The sequence below is a fragment of the Pseudorca crassidens genome, chromosome 6 (genome assembly GCF_039906515.1).
Source record: "Pseudorca crassidens isolate mPseCra1 chromosome 6, mPseCra1.hap1, whole genome shotgun sequence".
Classification (NCBI taxonomy): Eukaryota; Metazoa; Chordata; class Mammalia; order Artiodactyla; family Delphinidae; genus Pseudorca; species Pseudorca crassidens.
The window spans coordinates 23850753-23875033 of NC_090301.1; the positions used below are offsets into that span (position 1 = coordinate 23850753).

General features: G+C 36.5%; 1 protein-coding gene across 11 annotated transcripts in view; it reads left to right on the forward strand.

Moving 5' to 3' along the window:
- Positions 1 to 7519: 7519 nt before the first annotated feature.
- Positions 7520 to 24281, forward strand: part of IKZF2 (IKAROS family zinc finger 2) — a 176263-nt gene continuing 159501 nt past the window's right edge. For 2 of the 11 annotated variants that reach the window (XM_067740698.1, XM_067740709.1), the window contains exons 1-4: positions 9255 to 9382; positions 9674 to 9740; positions 11273 to 11321; positions 12121 to 12225. In XM_067740698.1, the coding sequence (XP_067596799.1) occupies positions 9738 to 9740; positions 11273 to 11321; positions 12121 to 12225 (157 nt within the window). In that variant the 5' untranslated portion in view covers positions 9255 to 9382; positions 9674 to 9737. The other 9 variants (XM_067740703.1, XM_067740699.1, XM_067740702.1 and 6 more) reach the window with 9 other exon arrangements.

The following is a 24281-nucleotide window of genomic DNA, read 5'->3' on the forward strand; positions in this document are numbered from 1 at the left end:
TAAGTCTTACATAAAGAACAAAATAAAACAAAACAAAACAAAACTTCCCTCATCTCCGCATTCTCCTCCAGCTACTAGCCTCTGCCTTTCCTTTTATAGCCAAACTCATGGACATTTTTGCTCCATACTCACAGCCTCTCCTCCCTCACTTCTTATTCTCTCAGTGCTCATCTGTTTTTTATTGTCATCACTACAGGCAGCATTTGTTGTGGTTAATTTCATTCTCTCTTTCTTAGGTCTCCTGGTTTCCCTCTCAGATCTCTGAATGGTTTCATTTAGACAGCTTATCTCAAAAATGCTGCTGTCCCTCATGAATCTCCATAAGCAAGTTGGCCTGTTTGAGGCTAAATATCCACTGAGGTCCTAAAGCAGGCAAAAAGGTGAGTCCATAATGTTCTGAAGGGTCAGGAGAGAAGTCTGGTCAGAGGATAAGGGTCATGTGCACAATAACAAGACCTTAGGGAGCTTCACTCTTCAGGGTCTGGCCTTTAGCCATGTGGGATTGCAGAAATTCAAATTCATAGGTGCACTATTGTTCTTAGAAAGAATAACTGAAAATGTCTAAACTCATAAGACATGGCTATACAAATCCCAAAAACATCATTTATTTGTAAACAAAAACATAATTGCCAAGTCTATTCCTTCCCCACACAAAAAACGACATGGAGAGTGAAAATATTACAAAGTTGCTAATGTTGGGTTTGGAATTGATCAAGGGTTCTGTGTATGCTAATCTGCCTAATGGTACCAGGTCTCAGAGCCTGCAGTGTTCACCTCCACATCAGGAATGATCTCTGAAGGCAATATTCCCAAAGACTTGAGAGTGGGGTACCCCTCTCTAATTCATATTACATTGTGAAGAAAGATGATTCCTGTTTAAATATTTAACTAGTTTTCTGTTAAGCATTCATTCTCTAAAATAAATACTAGGAAATGTTAAATTATTTTTAAGCATATATTATGAATATACCAGACCCCTTGTTCATCTCATTTGTTGGCTATTCCATAATGTTTGGGGAAGCTCTTCTGGATTAGAGCAGGTTATTCAAAATGGCCTAAAGCAAATTTCCACCAATAAAAGTATTCTTTCTTTTTTTTTTTGGAAAAAAAAAAACCCCTGCTATTGGGAGAACAAATATGCAACTTCTACACCTATTAGCAAACTGGGATGGAAAAAACTAATTAATATAGTTTTATTCGTCTACTCCAATAATCACTGTATTTGTAAATTAAAACTGAGACAAAAATTCTAATCTCACAGGCTTCACTTAATGAGTCCTAGCAAAATGTCCAAACTGACCTTTACTATAAACTGAGAGCTGCTCTCTGCTAAAATAAAACCTGTTTCTTGAAATACAAAATGTCATTTAAGAATACCATAACTATTGAAAATCACAATGTTCACAACAGAAAGTCAGTCATTCATTCTTTGCACATATAGGTGAAGTACAAAAGTCTACGAAAGGGAGGAGTTTGACGCTTATGTTTCTTAGAGCAATATATCAGAAATGATCCCCTTTGAAACAAAATGTGCAAATACGCTTGGTGATCCAGAATTTAAAGTTCTTGTCTATATCTCTTTACTTAATTCTTTAGAGGGCAGTTATCTTTTAATTCACCTTCAGTGGTTCTCTTGTCATTCGCTTGTTCAGAAGGGCTCAAGGTAGGTACAGATGAATATCTGATGTTAAAGTATTAGATGTCCAACAGGTCGAGTTTCATACACAAATAGGCACTGGATTTGGTAGACTCCTACGCTGATACCACATTTGAATAACCTCCTGAGAACACTGTGGACATTCGGTTTTCCTTTCAAGTGTTTCAATATCAGACGGTATGTCACTAAAAGGGCTGGATTTAACTACAGCAACAGGCTTGTATGATTGATAAACATATTTGGTTATTAAGGAGACAGTATAGTTTAGTGGTAATTACCATAGGGTTTCTACAACTTAAAACACATCTTTAAATCCAGCTCTGACATTGTGGGACTCTGGACTAGATAATAATGTCTCCAACCTTCAATTTCTTCATGTGAAAGTTGGGGCAAATATTACCTCTCTTTAAAAATGACTGTGCGGGTTATGATGCCTGACATAAAATAAATGCGTATAGTGATGATAATAACAGTACATACGGCTTTCCTAATCCCACCGATATCTCAACTTTGTTGAAGTTAGTTGTATCATCAATCTAAAGTGCCGCATTACATTACACAGCATTCTTTTTATTAGAACCTAAAAGAATTGTATTGCTATTGAATTACTGCTCAGTTTTTATCTTATGGGTGCCGTGGAGAATGTACCTGAGTAGGGTTTACTTGTTTGCTTTGTTTTGTTTTGTTTTGGTTTTGGGTTGGCTGCTAGAAAGCTACAAATTTTGTGGCCTGACTTAAAGAAATGTTTAGGTGGGAATCGTGATATGTAGTTTTAGTACTATTCTCATTTCATGTTTTCATTTATGTTTTGCTTTCTTCTTGCACCTCTAAATTTAATTTAATACCATATATGTAAATGTAATTTAATACTATATATAATAATTATATAAATGTAAATACATATGCTTATAAGGTAACTTAAACCAGTCTAGAACAAGGTAGAATATAAATAAAAACATTTATAATAAAAAAATTAAAGTGCTGTAGATTATGCATGAGGATTTGCTTCTCAAAAAGAGTACACTTGAAAGACACAGTCTTCCAATGAAGCAGTTTCTGGAATATGGTTTATAGGACTTTTGATGATATCCTTAGTCTACTAAGTGGGACTTCCCTTGGTGTTCAGTACTTCTCCATGATGTCAAGTTTTCAGTACCTTTATGAAGCTTGAACATAGCTGCTGGGGGAGAGATACTGTTAGTGTTATTCTCATCTTCACATATCATATCTTGGGACAGCTCAGAATGCCAAACTAACCTCTATTTTAAGCTAACCTTTCTTTAAATCACAAGTCATGAAAATTAGGAGAGTTGACCTTTGACTTGACTACCTGTAAATGACCTTTCTTTGATTCATTTCCCTCCTTCCACACCTCATGCCCTCTTTTAGAGTCATCAAGCAGGAAAGGGCTCCCCATTTCTATCCCTGTATGGCTTTTAATTCCCTACGTTGCCACCATCTGGCTATAAAAAAGAGGAAAGTTGAATCCCTGGATTCTTTCCTTCGCTTTCTGTTGTTAATGAGTTCTATTTTCTTCAGTCTATATAGGATTGTTTAAATATGTGATTAGCCTTTGCTGGACTGTGAAAGAATTTTGGTTTACAAAGAGTTGAGGCTTCTCACAAACACTGGGCATGTAATTCCATGAGCTTTTCACAGGCTAAAAAAAAATCAGGATCACATGCCTGTTGGCACTGGTTTGACTACCAAATACTTCTCTTGAGATGCAACCTGCCATCACTCTGCTTTAGACTATGGACATCTTCAGCAGAATCCAACCATCGGTGTTATAGATCTTTAAGCTAGTTGGCCCTATGTTCACCTCCCAGTTCCAAAGTCAAATGATCACTTTTGATTTTCCTTCTACTCCCAGAGAGTGTTTATTATTCTGTACCTAAACTAATGCTCACCAGTTAACGTGTTCTCCTTTTACTGTTATCCTCTATTTGTGAGCTGTGTCTTCAAAAATTTGAATCTTTTTTTTTCTTGTACTAACACTTTCCAATAACCTCATTATACTTTTTGTGTTTGATGATTTCAGGATTTCCTAGAAGAATCTTCTTCCCCATGCCTTTTAGAGTTGTTTTTCGAGCATCATCTATCTGCACTTGACCCAACTCAAAGTTCCTTCATTTTTGCACTAATAGCACTCATTTCCTCAAATGCTGAACACATCTGCATTTTAAAGCAACTATGAAAGATTTCAATGACATCTTTAAAAATATGTGCTTTCATTTTTTTTCCAGAAATCTCTCCAGTCCTCACCCCTTCAGTCTAACTCCCACAACTTATAATTCTCATTTGGGATAGAGATAGCTTATCATCTGCTCTATATCAAAACGTGCTTTCTAGAAGAAATGTGATATTATTCTTTCAAAGTGTGAATTTAAGTCATAATGTTACCTTTTCTAGGGACATGGGTATTTGCACAAGAGCCTTATATAATTGCAAAGTGACACTCTTAAGAACTGTTAAAAGAAACTATTGTTCAAGGTGGATGGAATGAGAAGACCCCTACCACGTGGGACTCGAATGCCAGCTGGACAGACCCCAGACTATCAATGTAGTCACGGAGGCATAGTTAGGAGGTATTAATACACCTTACTTATGAAATGGATGGGGTATCTTAGAATGCTTTTTTTGAAACTATGGTTCCATTTATGACTTCCTTGCTTCTTCATAGTGCCAATCTAGGTCGCCAGGAGAAAGTGAGACCATTGTTCCATATCCTGCTTAAAAAGAGAACACCACTTCAAAGAGAACACCACCACCTGACAAAAATAAAACAAGTAATCAGTTTTAAAACACTGTGCCTATGTGTGCTTGGTAAACTTAACTTTTTCAGGGATTCACGTTATTTTAGGGCACCTACTCTGGTTAATTATGGTCTATATCTAGCACAATAAAGCCATCTAAATAATAAGTACATAATCAGTTTCCAAAAATTTCTTCTTTGATATTAGGAAAGTACTACAATGTTACAAACTGTCCCTTCCTACCCTCTGCTAAAAACAAAACCCAAACTTAAAAACATAAAATTAATTGCTTGAATAAAAAAAAGGAACTTTTATTCAAATTCTTTTAAAGGGTACTAGGGCTTTTAAATCTAAAACAGATAAAGTATCCGGAAAAAACAAGACTAATACCTTATATCTTTCAGCTACACTGCCTTTTAAAAATGTTCTTTTGCTAATTGCACTTAGTAGTTATAGAATTAAATCTGTTGCATTCTTTGATAGTCTGGTTCATGAACTATCAGGTATTAACATGAAATAATCTGTTTATGAAACAGAGGGGTCACATAAGTGTATTTTACTCAAAATTATTTTACCCACTTTTACTATTCATACTTATAAAACTTTATATTATCTACCAAGGCATTCATGTTCTTCACATGGATCATAAGACAGAGTTGACCTGTTAAGGTTATTTGTAACATGACTTATGAGCCAAGATTTGACCAAATTCTTTACGGAATTAGAGTGTATCTTGGATGTCCTATACTTTTTGGCCCTGGAAAATAGTTTTGACACATGGAAGCTAGGTGAGTATGGGACTTGCTCCATATTCCTCCATTCAGTAAAATGTTTACTGAGTACCAACTCCTGCCAAATACTGTGCCAGTTCTGAGAAAACAACAGTTAGCAGACATAATCTCTGTCCTTAAAAAAGATGACATTCTAGTGAGGGAGACAGATTTTCTTTTAAAAACTCAACAAATGAATAACATATTTACACACTGCATAATGAAGGAAATGTGCAAGTGCTAAGGTAGGGGTTGGTGCTGGGAAAGAACGGTTTCTGTAGGGTGGGACAGAAAGGGGGAGGAAGAACCAGTGATATGACAAATGGTGGGGGTGGGGTACGTTTTCTCCCTGCCTCCTCACCCAGCCCCCAAAGTGAAAATTTAACTCTCCAACTGCATATAGTAGCCAAAGGATATGCTACTGCACTTGCTGGGGATATATTTTTTTATGCATAGTATAACTATAAAAGTGTGGACAGTTATGGCAAAGGCTGGAAGTACAGATATGCTCTGACCACTATAAAAATACTGTTGAGAAAAACTGTTAGCAAAGTGAATTTCTACAGTTTATACAAAGGTTCCTTCCCCAAAGTGGAATTGTGAGTTTCAGAGCCAGGATTATTTGACCACAGAGGATGAAACAGAACCCCCAGTCTTTGTATGTAAACATAATCTTGACTTCTTTGGGGTAAATTGGATATACCATGATCTGCAAATTAGAAAGGAACATAGGATGTTAAGAAGAGGGAAAAGTTTCCCCAAATGGTCTAATTCTCACAAGTAGTCATGAGATCTTCGCCATTCTAAAATCTGGGCACCATTGCTCCCTGCCCAAGTCCCCCATTTTGGGGGAGACAGGGCCACCAAATGTCAAGTGTCTGAACACTTAGCCACTAGAGGGAGAGAGTGTACCTTTGGTGATTAGGGAGCCAATGAAAGTAACTCATGAAAAGGATAGGCTTTCAAGGGAGCTAAATTAAGCTCTAATCAGCTAGGGGCAAAGACTATCAGCTGTGCTAGCTTTCGGGAACTTGATGATTCCTTAAGACTTCACAATGGATCCACTTCTACTAAAGAATTAAATTGCTTAAACTATCAGATACTTCATCTTAAATTTGCATATGTTTTAATTCATCTTTTCTAAGAGCCTCCATAACTTTGCAGATACTTAAACACTTTGGCTTACTTTTTAGGGGGATTTGTGGCAATTTAGAGAAGTTATGTTACCCTTTGTATATTGGGAAATTATATATTATGAACATTCCAATTTTCTATAGTAATTTAAGATTAAAATCTTTGCTATCTATTGGGATGATTAGAATGATTTGTGGAGTTCTATGTTTGGTTTTTCCCAAATATGACTTTAAGAAAATTACTTTTATTTGGATAATTGACAGGTTAAAAAACAACCCCTGCTTTACTAACGTGTAACTCACAGGTGTTCTTAAAATCGTCATAAAATTGTTGCTAGCCTGAGCCCAAATGATTTGCTCTCCAATGAAAGTTGGTTAATCTTGTTTGCAGCACGGCACCAACTATCATTTTCCATAATTTAAAAAACAAACCTATTGGTACAACTGTTGTTTAATAAATCCAACATAGGAAGTAAACCTTTAAAAAATAATTCATTAAAAAATTTAAATACAGGATTACACAAGTCACATGATGTTCATGATTTAGTGTCTATTAGCGTGAATAAATTCCTTCCCAGTCCCGAAATCTAAAGACATTATCCAAAATTTCCCAGATATACAGAGTGATGCTTAAGATATAGGGGATGATTTTATTGTCAACGTATCATTTCCCTTTCCTCAGCAGAAAAAAAACCTCAGCAACTATTTCTGGGATTCTTGAAAGGAGTACAGTGACTGCTCCTACTCTTTCAGCATTGATTTTCTTCACAATCTGTGATATGGTTTCTCAGAAATGCTGTTTGGCAGTCCTGATAATTTCATGTGTTTTCAAACTTAAGCCACCCAGACTACACAGTGCAGTATTTTCAGCTCCTTTCATTTTCCTTTTCCCTTTAATTATAGAAGTCTCTCTTCCCTCTTTTTGCAAATGCGGTCAAGAAAGATGCTAAATGCGACTGTTTGTAGAAGGAACGTGCATTTGTTTTTCTCATGACGATCCACATAAGTTCTTCCCAAATACAAAAGCTGTGCTATAACTAACTGATGATATTGATGGACAACACTTTACTCCTAATAATTTTTTGGACTCTCCCCCGTTCCTTTGACTTTGGTGGATGTGCCACGTGCCCGGTGTAGATAAAACAAGTAGACACTCTAATTTTAAACTTGCACTGTAAAGCACTTTCAAAATAGTAATAGTTGAGCTTCATTTCAGACCTGACTTTCCTTCTCAATCCATTCCCCAGGACCCCTCTCTGCTTATTCGTGTCCTGGTCTATCGGGGGCCGTTTTCTGAAATCGCAAAGCACAGTTTATTGCGAAGCTGAGTGGGTGGGTCCACGCGCACACCCAGACTCCGGCCAGGACGCCGATCCCAAAGCTCCGCGTCGCGCGCCTGGATCGCGGTCCCGCTCCCTTCGTCCGGCCTCACCACAAATCCCAGTTTGAAAGAAAACTTCTCGAGGCCGAAATGAACCTCCCCTCGCCGTTGCAATTCTTCCTTCCGAGCCGACAGAAAACGTGAGATTTACTACGACACTTGGGGACTGGATGGGGGCTGCCGAAGCACTCTCGGAAGCGGGTTACCTGGTACCCCCCCCTTTGGGGGCGGGGTCCGCCGTCTGGGGGCACCGGGTCAGGGGCGGCGCGGGTGGGCGCGAGGGAGGGCGCGCGTCGCGGAGCCGCCGGGGCAGCACTTGTCCTGTAATCGATTGCCGAGCGCGCCGAGCGGCGCAGCGCGCAGACACGCGCACACGCGCCCTCGCCAGCTCGCGCGCACACACATACACACACACGCACACACGCACAGGAGCCCAGGGCCCGCACACGCGCGCGCGCGCACGCACGTCCTCCCGCCCGCGCCCCGGGCCCCGCCGCCCGCCATCCGCCGCCGCCGCCAGCCGGCCCTCCGCCCGCGGGCGTCTGCGCGAGCCCGGCCGGCGGGGGAGATGTGCTCGGGCTCCGGCGGATCGGTTTCTCGGGGTTTGACCAGCTGTCCCGGGCTAACCCTGCTCCTCGCTGAAGATGGAGGAAGTAAAAACAGGATTACCCTTAGCTACAGATCCACTGCCTTAGTTTCCACCACCAACTGCAGTGCACAAACACACGTTAGGCACAGGAAAGAAAGAAAGAGAGAGGACACACTAACAGTAAACACAAACAAAAGGGTGATGGGATTATTTTACTGCATGCACTGCTGAGGTAAATCTCCGCTTGCCTTTTGCGTGGTGAAGAACAGCTCTTGTTTTGTCTTCTGATTCATAGGTTATATATAAATATGTGTATCTGATTTGCAAAGGGGGGGAGTGTTTTCAAAGTTAAGTGTAATTATATAGTATCTCGTTTTGCACTGTTATGTTATCAAATGACTTGTTGCTATTAACCAGTAATAATAATAATACTATAGATATTTTTCTCTGGGAGGGATGGATTGTGGTTATGATTAGGGTAATGATTTCTGTAAAGGACGCTCAGGGAATCGGGTTGAAGATGATGTCTTCTGCCTTAATTTATCGTCCCCTCCTTGTAATCTGTTTCTGGGATGTTAATCGATTAATCAGTTCTCATCTCTATAGCTGTCATGGATTTGGACTTGTTTTGCTTTGTTTTAACTTGAATTCCAAGAAAGGTTGGGTAGCCTGGAATAAATTACAGCTGTCCAGATAGAAGGTAATATCCAGATCCTGTTGGAATTAAACAACAACAACCTGGTATGACATGTAAAAAGGCAGCCGTTAAATCACTTTGACAGGTTCTGGTATGGGCAAAAGAGATGGAATTAAGATTTAATTTATTATTATTATCATTTTTTTTTGCCAAGGGCGAAAAGCAGTCCTGTGAAGTTGGCCTAGGTTCTTTGCCGGGTTCTCCCTGACTGTCCCTCCCCTCTCAACACCCCTCCACCCCCCCCCCACCCCCCGCCTTTTCTTTCAGTTTTCTTGTCTTAGCTTTTGGTCGATTCTTAAGGAACCGGTGGATCAAGTTTTTTCTCTTCTTGTTAATCGCATTGCTGTAGCACTGACTGACCTCTCTCTCTCTCTTTTTTTTTTTTCCTCTTTCCTGAAAGTACGTGGTGCCATTCCTGAGTGACTTTTCCTACTAGACCATCCCAAAGGGACGAGGGGGAGGGGTAGAAGGAGGAGGAGAAGGGGGGTGTTCCTTCTCTCTCATTTCTTGGTTTTGTTTATCAGCCGATCTGTTTGCTGGATTTGGGCTCGGAATGACCCACCTGTAAAGTGCTTTTCCTTCCTCCTTGCCTTGAACTCTGCAGGGGGCTTGGCTTGGAAGGGGCAAGGGAGGGAAAGAGAAGGGGGAAACACAAAAAACTTCTTTCTTTCTCTCTCCGTTTATCTTCAGCCCGACATTGTCACCTCCTCTTTGAGGGGTTAGAAGAAGCTGAGATCTCCCGACAGAGCTGGAAATGGTGATGAATCTTTTTTAATCAAAGGACAATTTCTTTTGTATGTACATTTCGTTTCTCTTTCTCCTTTTCTTTCTTTCCTTCTCTGAGGGTTAATAACCATTTCATTGATGGGGCAGACTTCTTTCGCTTCTCCCTGACGTTTCTTTCTTAATATGTGTGTGTTAAATGTGTACATTTTTAAAGAGATAAACTCATTTGTAAAATATCCGAAGAAATTGCTCCCCTTTAAACTTTACGGATGCCTTTCTTTAAAGCCTTATGTAATCATAATTTGAAAGAATTTGATAACAGTACAGCAGGTTGAAATTTAAGTGTTATGTAGTGACTGAGTTGGGAATTTGATCTGATTATTCCATAAAGGAAGAAAGAAAAGTTTTTTTTGGGGGGGGGGTAGGGAGGGTGGTGGTGAAGAAGGGGAGGGGAGGGAGAAGGGAAGTGGTTTTGGAGACAAGAAGTGAAGCTGCCTGTTTTCCAGTAAGTAATGGAGAAATTCCAGGAGCCAGGGCTAAATATACTTGGCGATCAATACAGAAATGGCTCATTGTGAATAATTTAGCTGCTGGTGCAGTGAGAGTTTTGAAACTAAAGGCAAAAAGGACTAGGGCCAAAGGAAAAAAAAATAAGTAAAAATCTTCTCAGGACATGTCAATTCTTTAAACTTTTTTCTTCAAAGTATACAGTTAGCTTATCGATCTTTTCGTTATGTGAAATCAAAGCTAGGGGGTGTCATCTCATACAATTTACTTTTGTTTCTGAGAATTAAGTTCCTGTTTTGTGTCATTGGTGCACGAAAATAATTCCCCAAACTTTGAAAAAGTGATCCCCTTACCCTCTTCAAAAAGTGTATGAATTTTTCAAAATTGGAGTGTATTAAGTAGGCTCGGCATGGTATCCAACCATGGTCTGGCAGGAAATTAAGGTTACATTGAACAGGTGCTTACACAGAACTTGGGGTTGGCTAAAATGTCAATACAAGCCTGGCAGTTGGGTAACTGCTGCAGAAACCTTCAAGACATACTTGGGCACGAAGTTTTTTTGTTTTGTTTTGTATTTCTTCTGTTTGTTTGTCCTCCCCCCTCCCTATTAGAACATGATGAACCAACTTGCAACAATTGTGAATAGAGCTATCTGTATACTCGGGAAGTCCTCAAACTGCAGCTTGATTGTAGGAAGTAGTGAATGGTAAAATACTTCAATCCCAGTTAAAGCTGGCACTTTGGAGGTGTACCCCCTTCCTATTTTTTTCTCTAAACCGAGTAAATTCTGATTAAAAGAGTCATTCATTTCTTGCTGCAGCCCATCTCATAGCACACTTATCTTTCCTATCCTATCTCCAGCAGGAATCAGATCATTTGCAGAAAGAGTTCAGTGACTTGCAAATGAGCACATACAGTACACTGTAGTATGTTTCTTGGGCACAGGTTGCAGCAGCAGCAACATGGGCTAACTGCTTGGAGCTTCAAATAAGTTAAGCATTTAATGGCAGATACTGAAAGGAATCATTGTTAAGGGTATAATCTTTTGTATTGCAGCACTGCACTTTGACTATGGAAACAGAGGCTATTGATGGCTATATAACGTGTAAGTATTCATTTTCATTAATCTGTTATTGGTAATAAAATTATGTTTGCTACCTGTATCGTAATTTCTGAATTGGAAGTTTTTGTCAAGAACTGTAAACTCTTACCTCCTATCTGTTCACAATTTCACCTTGTAAATGAGTTTGAGAAAATACCACTGAAGTGAAATAAGAAGGAACTATAGATATATACCTGCTATATTAAGAATAGTAGCTTAGCAGATCAACAATTTACTACTTTATTGTTTTTTCATTTACTTTAAGTCTAGAATAGGTCGGGTTACATATATGTCTACTAATATGGCATGTACTAAATACTTAGTACTCTGTAACCTATTTTTCAGACACATAATGTGAAAGAGAATTAGCTCACTCAAGTTGACATTTTTTTTTAGCAAACTCTCCTTTCAAACATCTAACTCTCTGATAGCCAGCATTTTGGAAATGCTCATTAAAAATACTGTGTGCTTAAGGATTAAATTAGATGTTAAAAGAAAACAGTTTTTTCAACTAGAAGATACTTTAGAAATCAACTATTCCAGTCTCCATTATTTTACAGTTTAGATGAATGTGATAATGAAATTTTGTAATTTTTTAATCGTGGGCTGGTTGTTGCTTTTCGTCATTTCGTTCATTTATTATGTATTTCTAAATAACATTTCCTTATAGTTTCTTTTTAAGGGAAAAATGTATTTCATTAAAATCATATATGCATACCCCTGCATATATGATTACAAAGTTGGTAATTAGATTTTAGATGACAATGAACAGAGACCAAAAGATTTTATTTTGTGAAAACAGGTGACAATGAGCTTTCACCTGAAAGGGAACACTCCAGTATGGCAATTGACCTCACCTCAAGCACACCCAATGGACAGCATGCCTCACCAAGTCACATGACAAGCAGTAAGTCTTCATTTTATGTTTTTTTTTTTTTCCTATTTCTCTAGCGATAGACTTGAATTTGTTAGGTCTGTAGGGTCCTCTCACATTGTGGTGTAGCTGCTGCTATAGATTTTGTTAAAGAAAGAACAACACAGATTTATCCCTGTTCATTTTGGTATCGTAAAACATGAGCCTGCTTACTAGTCTGAACTATCCCAAGGTGGCATTTGGGAGCTGGTGCTTACCTGTATCAGGTAAGAAATGTTAGGCTTTTCTGGTTATTCTTTTGTCTTGCCAGGTTTTAGTTTTGTTTTTGTTGCTGGGTAAAAAAGTATGGAAACACGTTATTTCCAAAGGACTCTTCGAAGTAAAAAAAAGGAAAAGAAATTATTTTCTATTACCTTGGCACAAAGCTAATCCATCAGTGGTAGAATTGCAGTGTTAGTTGCTTTTTTTTTTTTTTAAACGTGTGAAAGTTTCGTGTCCAAAGCATTGGAAGTGAAATGTAATTGAAAATTTGTGGAACTCATTTACATCCATTTCTCTGACAAAGTGAAAGCATTTTGTTTTAGACTGTCCAGAGAAGAATTGAGAAAATTTGGAAGGATGTTTTGAACTTGCAGGAATAGACAGTTTTGGCTACTGTTTTTGATAAAGGGTCATTCATTGATATACGAAACATTGTTTTTGTGTAATAGAAAAGCAACTTACATGCTGTCAGTGACAGAAGACAAAATACTTTATTAAGAATTTGGTTTATTTTCTCTTAATTATAATGTTTCATAAGTTATCAAGTGCAAATGCTCTGTTACTCCTACTTAAACTTAATTTGAAATCGTGTGTTTATACTTTTGATATGTGTTATATTCTTATACAGAAAGGCCATCTGATTTACATGTAAATATAATTTAATTTAAAAGCTTTCTATTTGGGTGACATGTGAAGGAAAAGCATTTTCTTTCCTTTTTAAATGAAGATTTAATAACTAAAGAAAACTGAATCATCGAATGAATTATGAGCATATTCTTAATATATTAATTCTGATTATCCTGAGAGAACAAATTTTCTTTCCACTTCCCTCTTACAGTTTCAAAACTTGATGTTATTGTGAAACTACTAGCTTCATAAGTAGTTAAGACTTCTGAATTATAAGCAAGAGTATATAGAATACTATTGAATACATTTTGCAATTTGTTAACTTTAAGTGGTTCTAGTTATTGACTTGAAATTTCGACTGAACTATGTGAACTTACTTTACTTATTTAAAAGTTTTCTTTATTTTTATTAATGGGAAGCACTTCCTAGGAAGACTTCATTCTAGAAGCAGTCATTGAAATTCCTTTATCATGTAGGAAGAAAATTAATAGTGATGGAATGTATATTAAATTATAGTGCTAATCTCTTGTAATGGATCTTGTAGGATTAATTTAATTTTTCTGCTAGTTGGCTATTGATTTGATAAAAGTTATACTACTATTGCAATGTAGGGAGTACAATTTTTACATTTTAACATTACTAGGTCCTTGGCAGGATAGATATTTTATTTTTCAGATAATTTTCATTTAATTTCCTAAAGAGTAAAGATAGATTGATATACAATTTCTGTTAGCTTAATATTTAGCTATTGTCTTTAGAAACATTGAATATAAGGGGTACGTAATATTGGGTAATCAGACTTTGACTGTCATCCCCCAGCCACTGCTAGAATATCAGCTGGAAAATACTTGGTAATTGGTTAATTAGCTCCTCTATTTGTGAATTTGATTTTGGTTTTGCAAGTAGTCCTTTCTAAAAGGCAGTTCACTCATTTATTTTAAATAAACATTGCAGAGTATGGGCATGATCAGTTTGGACAAATAAGAACTGTGCTTTTGATATTTGAGTTTTTCTCACCCAACAGCAGTAAAATTATGTTTGGTAAAGAGGTTTTGTTCTTGTTTCTTTTTTTTAACTTACTAGCCTGTGGCAATTCCATGTTAGTATAGTTTTTAGCTAAGCTGCATGTGTTTTCATGTTCTTTTCCAAAGAGTTGCAGGTTAAATATTTTGGCTCTCACTTCAGAGCTGTCTGTTGCATCCTTTACGTAGCCTCTATTTACAGTATCTAGGTTACCCACTTAGGTGTTAGATGGAGAAGATACCCATTTTTCCTCTCTGTTAGATCTAGGAGAATATCAGCATTTTAGATTGCCAAAGCAAATAGTGCTAGAGAGGGACTCTTGTCTGTTAATTAGAATAAGAGACCTACAATCGGTCGCTCAGATGTTTTTCTATGACTTGGAATAATTTTTTGTGCGTGTGTGACTTGTCAAATCACTTGGGTCTGAGATTACTGGTTTTTCTAAATCCCTTTATATGCATTGCTGACTTTATTATATGAAAAGAACTTATTTATTTCCCACATTTTTTAATGTCTTCAAATAATATTCCTAAAGGGCTGTGACTTCCAAAAACAGAATTGCAGTTTTGGTTGAAAGTATCAGAGCTGAAAGTAAATGTGAAAACCTTTATGATAGAATAAGATAGGTTCCATAGCAGCAAGGAGGACAAGCGTATATGTGTAAGAGGTAAAAAAGTTATTTTAAAACAGTTAGAAAAGAAATAAAAGGAATAAAGCCTTTGATTTTATGAAATAACTGACGTTCTAGCAGTAAAGTAACACTACCATGTGATAGCCCACTTATTTTGGCTTTAGGAAAGTGGTCAGTTTTATTCTAAGGTCATAGTCATTTGTTTAGGTTACTCGATGACTATTCTAAGATGAAGGGTGTCTGTATAACTTGCTGCCAGCTATTGTATAAAAAATAATGACAGTAGCTATCATTATTTGACAGTGCTAGAAGAGAGCATCGGTGACTTGGGAGAGAACTAAAAATGTTACAGTGCCTGGCAGTCTTTGGTTTTAAAATTCAGCATGTAAGATAAAAAGAAGTAAGAGGTATTAGTGAACTTAACATTTTGTAATGACTACATCCTATATTTTCGAGTGGATTTCCTTAGAGAAATTTAGACTTTTTCTTCTAGAATAAGGATCTCTTTGATAAGAAGATGGGCATTGTTGCCCAAGATCATTAGTGTACATATTGAGTCTGCTGACAATCTTTGGTGTCAGGGATGACAGTATATGCCTTGATGGCTACTGGAAATACACAGTGTTAAGTGATTTTAAAAATAGAATCTGGAAGTTAAGGATCTGAGACAGACAACTCAGACAGAACAATACAAAAATAATCCATATTGTATTTCGGTCCATCAGATGAGACTTACTTTGTGATTCCTTATGTTTCTGGGTTAGCTCATTCCCAATTCTTATATAGTTGCTTCAGTATCGGTTTCAAACTGTGCTATACCTGCTGCTGAGTATTTTGAAAGATTTTTAAGGTTCAAAAAATTGTCATTAATCTTATTTTTCTCTATCATTTACTTTTATAATGCTAACAAGTAAATTTTCTTTGGAGAGAGCTAATGGTGTGAAAATACATTGTGACATAAATTTTGTTTCTATTACTTTAAAACCTTTACATGGATCAACTTTGCAGTCAATACCATTTATCAGTCAGTTTGATGGCCAGGTGGCATGTATGGAATTGGAAGAAGTAGTAATTCTAGTTTTACAAGACTCTGACCAATAATCAGGTCAGGGAATCTAGTTTATTCTTTTTAGAGTGCTTCACATTCATTTTTTTTCTTAGCTAGTTTCCATTTTTAGAACCTAGTGAAGCATAAGTATAGTATGATTTCTATTTTTCTTGTGAGGAAATGGAGGTTTGAAGAAACCAGTTGGCCTCTTAGGTCCCTTAGCAGAAGGATAAAGTTGTCAGGATTGGGATGTAAAACTGATATTACCTTGTGGGTTAGTTAGATCACTTTATTGATAACTCTTGAAAATGTCATTATCTCAGGGTGCCCACCATGTCCAGTACTGACCCATGTTTTAGTGACAAAAACAGTATTACAGAAGTAGAATAGGGTTATTATGAGGGTGGAATGATAACAGATAATCTTGTTAAGCAGATGCTCTACTGCACTTTTAAAAATATAGCTTATGTTTTGGGACTCACCAGCTTTCTGAGTTGTCTTCTGTATCTTAATTTGGCAGTCACCCTTGGCTGGATTTCCATAGGACACACCCTAATATAACACCAGATGGACTTGATGTAAAAGCTTGCTCTGTTTTCAGTTGTAGTACTTAGTTTTGTATATATACCCAACATACCTTACATTTAGTTTTTACTTGTCGGGAAGTTAAAAAATATAAGTTTGACTTGATTTCTTTACACCCATCAGAGGTAAGCGTCATGGACATGTACCAAAAGGAAAAAAAAAAAAAAAGGAACTAAAGGAAGTACGTATGAGCAGGGAATTAACAGCAAAATTTCTGTATTTTTTACTTTGCAGCTCATTCCGCACCCACCCCCCACCCCCCATCTTTTAAGTCTGCTTTGAAGTAAGAATAAATGTCTGTCTTGGAGAAACAAAACAGCTTACTGTAGAAGTGTTGTTTATATTGCCTCTATCTTTGTCCAAATTTGTCTTCCCCACTGGAAATACATTAAAAATGATGTAATGTGATTGGTTAGGTTCTTTTGGGAGTCTTCCTCTGAGCCGTAAGGAATTGAGATCCCTGGGTCCCATCCTCTTCTCTCCTGACTTTGAATATCGGTACATTTTGATTTTATGATGTTCTGAAAGATCAATAGCAGGGTCACAGTCCTAAGATGAGGTAGGCTATGTTGTTTTTCTTTGCTTTTTTCCTTTATATCTGTTTATATAATATATATTTATTGACCTGTTAGTATTTTCCTTTTGTGAATTAATCAAGACTCAGGATATCTCTGCTAAAATAGGTAAAGAGTATTTAGGAACTATTTTCCCTTATTATAAATGTGTAATCACAACTGGAGTGAGAGAAAGAAGGGGGGCATAATTTATTGAATATATATAGGATGCCCAACACTATACTAAGTGATCCATATTATTTCACTTAGTCTCCACAACAGCTCTGTGAAGTTACTCTGTTTATACTACAGAAAACTGAGGCTCAGAAGCAGTAGATTGCAGGTGGTTAAAAATATGGGCTTTGGAGTTATACAGGCCTGTGTTAGAATTCTTGCTTTGCCACTAGCTTGCTGTATGATCTTAGTCATGTTACTTCACATCTCTGAGCTCCAGTATTCTTATCTGTAGAATTGGGATAAGCAATACCTAAGTCAGTGGGCTGTTGTGAGGTTTATTTTTTTATCTTTATTTTTCTTCTTTTTCACTCTGCTGCGTGACACGTGGGATGTTAGTTCCTAGGCCAGGGATGGAACCCGTGCCCCCTGCAGTGGAAGTGCAGAGTCTTAACCACTGGACCACCAGGGAAGTCCATGTTGTGAGGTTTAAATGAGGCAATATTATGCAAAATACTTAGCGCAGTTCCTGACACATGCTAAGGTCCAATAAATAATCACTGCTGCTATCACTCAGAGTAGGTAAGTTTCTTTTGCACCAAACCATGATTCATAAGAATGTTTTCTTTTTTTTTTTCAAATCAATATCTGTTTGAAATTCAGATCTTTTGCTCTTTCCACTTTACTACATAGGTCCATGGAATGGAGATAGGCATTTCTAATAATTTAGGGCAAAAGTGAAAGAAAACCCCCCTCTATTATTTAAAGCATATGTGAAGATTTTGGTTAAGAAAGAAGTAGAGTTTGTCTATGTGCCAGAGATTCTTTTTATTGGGTTTCAGTGTTCCTGAGCTAAGTTTTATATTTTTGGTTACATGTAAAGAAAATCATTGCTTATCATTGGTGCTCTAAAGCTACCAGTCTTTAAGAATGGAAAAAGTCCTCTTAGTAGAGTAACCTAGCCATATCTAGAATCAATTCTTTCTTTGAAAATCTGTATCTAAAATTTCACCGTATTTGTTGCTTCTGGTAGTACTGTCAGTTCTCATTTGATGATACTTAATCAAGTTGTAGGCCTGATTGTTGCTAATTATGCATTTTGGCGGTAATAGTTTAGGTGTTTTAAATTTGAAGTAAACTTAAAATAAAATTATCACAAGCATTTGACATGTTGCTATATTGTTCTAGTTGATTAATTCAACAAATATTTGTAGGCTCTCTTTTATGTGTCAGGCACAGTAAGGTGAATCCAAAGGTGAATAGTACACTATTTTTGTCCTCTGGTAGCTCATGCTCTGGTCCTCCTGTAGCTCATGCTCTGGTTTGAAAGAGACATCTGAACAGGGCATTATACTATGATAACCTCAGTGTTCTTATTATTATGGGGAGTGAGGGGTGGTACTAGTTTGAGAAGACTTCCTGGAGGGAGATGCTGCTTAAGCTGAGACTTATTAAATGAATAGGATTTAGGAGAAGCAGAAGGCTTGTTCACCAAACAAACCCACAGTGGGAGCTGAGAAATAATATGATATGTTCTGGGAAATACAAACAGATTGGTATTTCTGGAGTGCAAAGTTGGAGTCTTAGAATTTGAAGCCAGAGATGACTCTGGAGAATTAACCAGGGCAAGATAATGGAATATCTTTTATAAGAGGAAACTTGGATTTCATTTTCAAGGGAGCACAGGATTTTAACAAATAAGATTACTTCAGTCTTTTTATTGACATGAATCATACCAGCTACAATAGGAGTAAAATGATTGTGGCTGGGGAACACTCTAGGGGCAGGGGGTTCTTTAACAGGCTGTTGCAATGACAGAGTGAAAAGTCATGAGAGCCAGTGGTAGTGAAGATAATAAGGAAGAGAAGGATTTGGGAAATAATAGCTTAAAGTGGACAGGACTTGGATCGTAGGGTTAAGGATAGGAGAAAGTTCATGATGATTATTAGATTATTGGATAGATGGCAATAGGTTCCATCAGGGAAGATAGGAAATACTGGAGCAGGTTTCCAGGAAAAGATTTAGTTTAGTTTAATTCTGTATACAGAGAGTTTGAAGCACCTGTGGAATTTGGGAGAGGATAGCAATCAGGCAGGAGGATAGTTTAGACTAAGTGTGAATTTTCCTAATTAGTGAAATCTAATATGTAGCTTGTGGTTTTGTTACTTTCCCTCCTGTATTACTTTAACAATAGTTTAGTATTTCTTTAAAAAATTCTTCCCTAAGTAATTCTCAGCATTTGATCAGTGACCATATTTCCCCAACTGCCCCCATTGAATCAAAATTCTATATGGAAATGTACGATCACAGGTTTTAATGAACTCTTTTTGCTTAATGGAGTCCTTTTATGCTAGTCTCAGAAGTTGGATTAGTTGATGTGATTGACTCACTGATTTTTAAACAAAACATGCTAGCCCTCTCCTTAAAATTTTGTGGTCTATTTAATATCATAACTTTGATGGTTACATATTAAAAAAAAATCATATGCCATACACTCCAAGACCTCTACTGTAATGATTTGTCTTTATTCTGTAACCTATTTCTCATCTATAAATACATAGCTTAAAACATATGAGGAATCATTGGTTAACTAAGTACTAGCCAGTTCTGCTACATTAATAGCCAAAGAATTTAATAATTTTATGCAGAGCCTTTTTGAAAACTTTGTGATAAATATACAACATGATATATATCATTTGGAAATTATTCGGTACATAATTTTTTTTTAAGTTTATAATATTGTGCCCCTTGGGATAAAATAATGTAAGGGGAAAAGTGTGGTCTAGAAAACATCTTAATCTATTTCCTTAAAACATATATTATAGAACACCATCTTAGAAATTAAGCCCTGATTACCCAAGACACCATGAAATTTCAAATGAATGTTAATGATGAAAATAACTTCATCTGAGATTTCCTGTATGTGGAGATTCAGAACTTGCTGTGGAGATATTTTTATCTTTTAATCACTGATCCAGCAAACATTTATTAAGCATTTTCTTTGTGTGATGCACTGCTGATGCTGGGGCACAAAAACTGTGTTAGGGATTTTTTTTTGGAGTGGATGTTATCTTTCAAGGTCCAAGAGAATTCATATTTTATTTGAGATATTAATAATCCCGTTGCATTTAGAAGGAAATAAGTGTGTTGTGCTCACCATAGTTTATATCCATTGTAGAGAAATGAACTGCTTCTCACCTTTTACCTCTGAGAATTCTTCAAAAGTGTATAAATTTGAAGACACACAATGAAACAGAGACAAAAATACAGCCAGCTTCTAAAATAGGTTCCCACAGGAGAACATTTCCCCAAGAAATTTTCTATAATGTAGGATTTTGTTCTCAGCCTTACAAGTTCCGAAACTTGATTGGCAGCATGCACAGAGCGGCACCGTATCTCAAGGTTGACTCGCATTAAACAAGTTTACAAAATTGATGTTTAAAGTTGGAATACCAATTTATGTCTGTACTTTCATTAAAAATAAAACAAACGAACAAAACCTGAACCAACTAACATAGGATCTGGATCACCTCAGTTGGCTTGACCAGATCTGTTTTTGTGTGTGTACTGACCTATATGGGTAAAGCAACAAAGGTCATCTGGTTAGCAAGGAATACAAACAAAGGGAGTTAGTTACATAATTCAAATGTTTAATGGCATCAGACTAAGAGACCCTAATATGTTCAGCATCACAATAGAAATAGCAGTGCCATTTGCATCAGTATGGTTGAAGTCTTTTGTCCAATTCCTTCTTCCCTGAATGGACATGGATTTAGATTCCCTAGATATAGCCTCAGCCAAAATACTTCTGAGAGTCATTTTTTTTTTCCTTGGCTTCCTTGGCTAAATCCCGCAGATTCAGTTTTTAACTTATACATGTAATCAGGTTATAACCAATTCTTGTCAGCCTAGGATCCATTCATTTTCTTTAATGTAATTTTACATTTCTGCTTAGATTTGTTAAGTGTTGATTTTATAGCCTAACTCTATGAAAGCTATCTTATAATACCTATAAAGGATACCCCAACTACTATTACCATAAATTCAAACTTCCATTCGCAGAAATGTTGATGGGTGATGTGGCCAGCAGTTTAAGAGGTCTTAGTATCTATTTTAGATGAAGATGGAAAATAGCACTGCCAACTGAGAAAGGCACCTTACGTTAGCTGGGGATCTAGGAGAGCTTCTAATTAATAGGTCAGGAGGAATAAACATCACACTAGTTTCATGAAATCTCTGAAGTAGTCCGGCCACAGCAAATGAGACTTTATAGACAAGTATAGTATTTTAGGTTAGTTAATAGGGAAGGCTATCTTAATTACTGAGTGTGAATTTAAAACTATTTTTTCAAAGCACACAGCTTTATTTTGGGGCCACATGTTGATTATAAAGAAATTAGAGATTTTCCAGATGTGAATCTTTGAAGAAAATGGCTATGCCTTATCTATTGGGTTGGCCCCAAAGTTCGGGTTTTTCCTTAAGATGTTACAGAATATTTCTTCGTTCCCAGTATACAGTATCATACTGGGTCATTGTAGGAGCCCAGTAATTATTTATTGAATTAAGGAACTTGCTTATATTCACATATTGCATATGTGTATTTAAATAATGTATTTCTGATCTATTTGAGGAAATTTGGAAAGTTGATTTCTTAGATGTTGAAATAATTCTGAAATCCCATTTTACTTGTGATTTTCTTTGTTAGGGTATGTATTTATTTCAACCATGTCTCAGTCTCAAAAGGATTTTGTAATCTTCAGATCAGCCCCAAACAGATGATCTTCAAGATTCTAAACGTCTCTTTAGTTTTCTGATTCCATACTAACATAGTCAGTGGAATTCAAGTTAGTGTAAATGTTTCAGTGAATATGTTATAGTCATCATCATCGTCTTCATTACTAATATCTTTATATGACACATTTAGTGTTTACAGATTTCACACCACGCATAATTTTAAAATCAGTTTTTCTATCACTTATTTAAAACTGCATGTACAAAATGGAATGCTTCAATTAACTTTTCTTATGCTCTCCAGATATTTTGAGGAGCATATAATTAATCAGTGTAAAGTCACGTTCTAATAAATTAACATTCTGGTGTCTACACCTTTGACATTTTTGTCATTGCTCTCTTATTATCATGGAAGCTGTAGCTCTCCTTACACCTGACGGTGTCAACTTTACCTACTACTTACTAAGACATCAGTATGCAGGGCTTGGCCATATTTTGAAGTGCTGGGAAGCTGCATTGCTCTGTTTCTGTTGAATTAACTAAGAATTTCTGGCTGAGTTCTAAAGAGGAATTATTCCTTCTGCAACTATATAAAACATTTCCTGTTATGTCATTTTCATGAAGAGCCTTGTTGTTCAAAACAAACATTTTAGCAAGTAGTATTTACATATGGAAATATATTTCTTTTGTAAGACATGTCTTTCAAGCCTTTTAATCAGACTTATGTCAGTATCTTTATTATCCAGATGGTCTGAGGTAGATTGCATTATTTTCATTACATTTGTTACCTTCTTGATGGAAAAGTAGCATTTGTATACCTTTTCGAGCTGAGGATTTACATTTAACTCCTGATTGAAGTAGGTTCATTTATTTTTACTAGAAATGATTGCTTAGATTATTCATATATCACTTAGAGCTTGGACATTGGGCTGTTTAAGAATTTTTAGGTATTGAAAATAGGTAAGTAGTACTTAATCATTTTTAGACTGTTTTAAAATTATAAGTACTTTAAGAACACTGATTCTAATATAGTATTTTGAAATATAAAACAAATTCTATTGCTGAATGTTGCAAAATATTTGAAAGTGGTAATAGATTTTGTTTGAACATAATTGAGAACTAGAAAAAGAAATACGAGATATTTTTCTGTAAGTCTTCTGTTTTTTACTCAAAATATGAATTACACACTGCCATCTGTCTGAACTATGACAGATTAATGACCTAATTACAGTTTTTGGATTCAGTTTTTTGGGAACAAAAAGAAACATCCCTGCTCCCCAAGAAAACAATTTAAAATAAATTATTTTTACATATATTGTGCTAACAATAAGGCTATCTTTTGATGAATTTGGGTAGTTTTAGTTGGTCCCACAGTTTGAGTACAATAACTGGTAACAGATTTAAAGATCTGTTATTTTTTAAGCAAATCAGAGAAATTATAGTTAACTAAACAATTGCTTTCATACAACTGTATGTACAAGAGAGTGCCATTTATGTTTTAAAAGTGTGTGTGTGTGTGTGTGTGTGAGAGAGAGAGAGAGAGAGAGAGTGAAAGCAAAGAATAAGGAAGGAAAGAAGGAAGGAAAGACCAGACTATTGGTAGTGTTCACTTTGGCTTATGTGAAGGTAAATAGGGTGTTTTATCATTTATTCTAAATAGTTCTGCATTATTTGGATCTTTTATAAAAGATCTTTTACTTGTATAATTAAAAAAAAACGAATTCAGTGAACCATCTTCTCAAAGCACGGAGCTGTTTTGTAAGAGAGACAATGATATCGCTGATAAGAAAGGTCTAACCTTGAAATTTCAGTGATATAATAGACTCGTGAAATTGGACTACTGCCGTTGATGATAAATACTGAAGTCGGGTATTCTCATATACAAATGCTGTCAACAGACTCATTGAATATTATTTTAAATTTATTCTGAATATAAGGTGTTTTCTTAATGGCTGTAATACAGTGGAATTTCCAAATAAAGTTACATACTCTGGAAAATTTTTTGAGTGATATTGATTCATAGCATGAGATGCTGTAAAGTAAATAATGTTCATATAAGTGTACTTCTGGCAATGGTAAGGAGACATGTAGCATTCCGATGCCAAAAGAAATCTGAGTAGAATAAGTTAAAACTTATCCTTAGGTTTTCCGTTCTACCTTGTATATGATAATAAAGTTTACTTTTTTTTTTTTTTTTTTTTTTTTTTGCGGTACGCAGGCCTCTCACTGTTGTGGCCTCTCCCGTTGCGGAGCACAGGCTCTGGACGCAGAGGCCCAGCGGCCGTGGCTCACGGGCCTAGCCGCTCCGCGGCATGTGGGATCCTCCCGGACCAGGGCACGAACCCGTCCCCTGCATCGGCAGGCGGACTCTCAACCACTGCGCCACCAGGGAAGCCCAAGTTTACTTTTTTAAAAGACGCTTAGTCTCTTTTTCATGTTCATCAATTTAAAATTC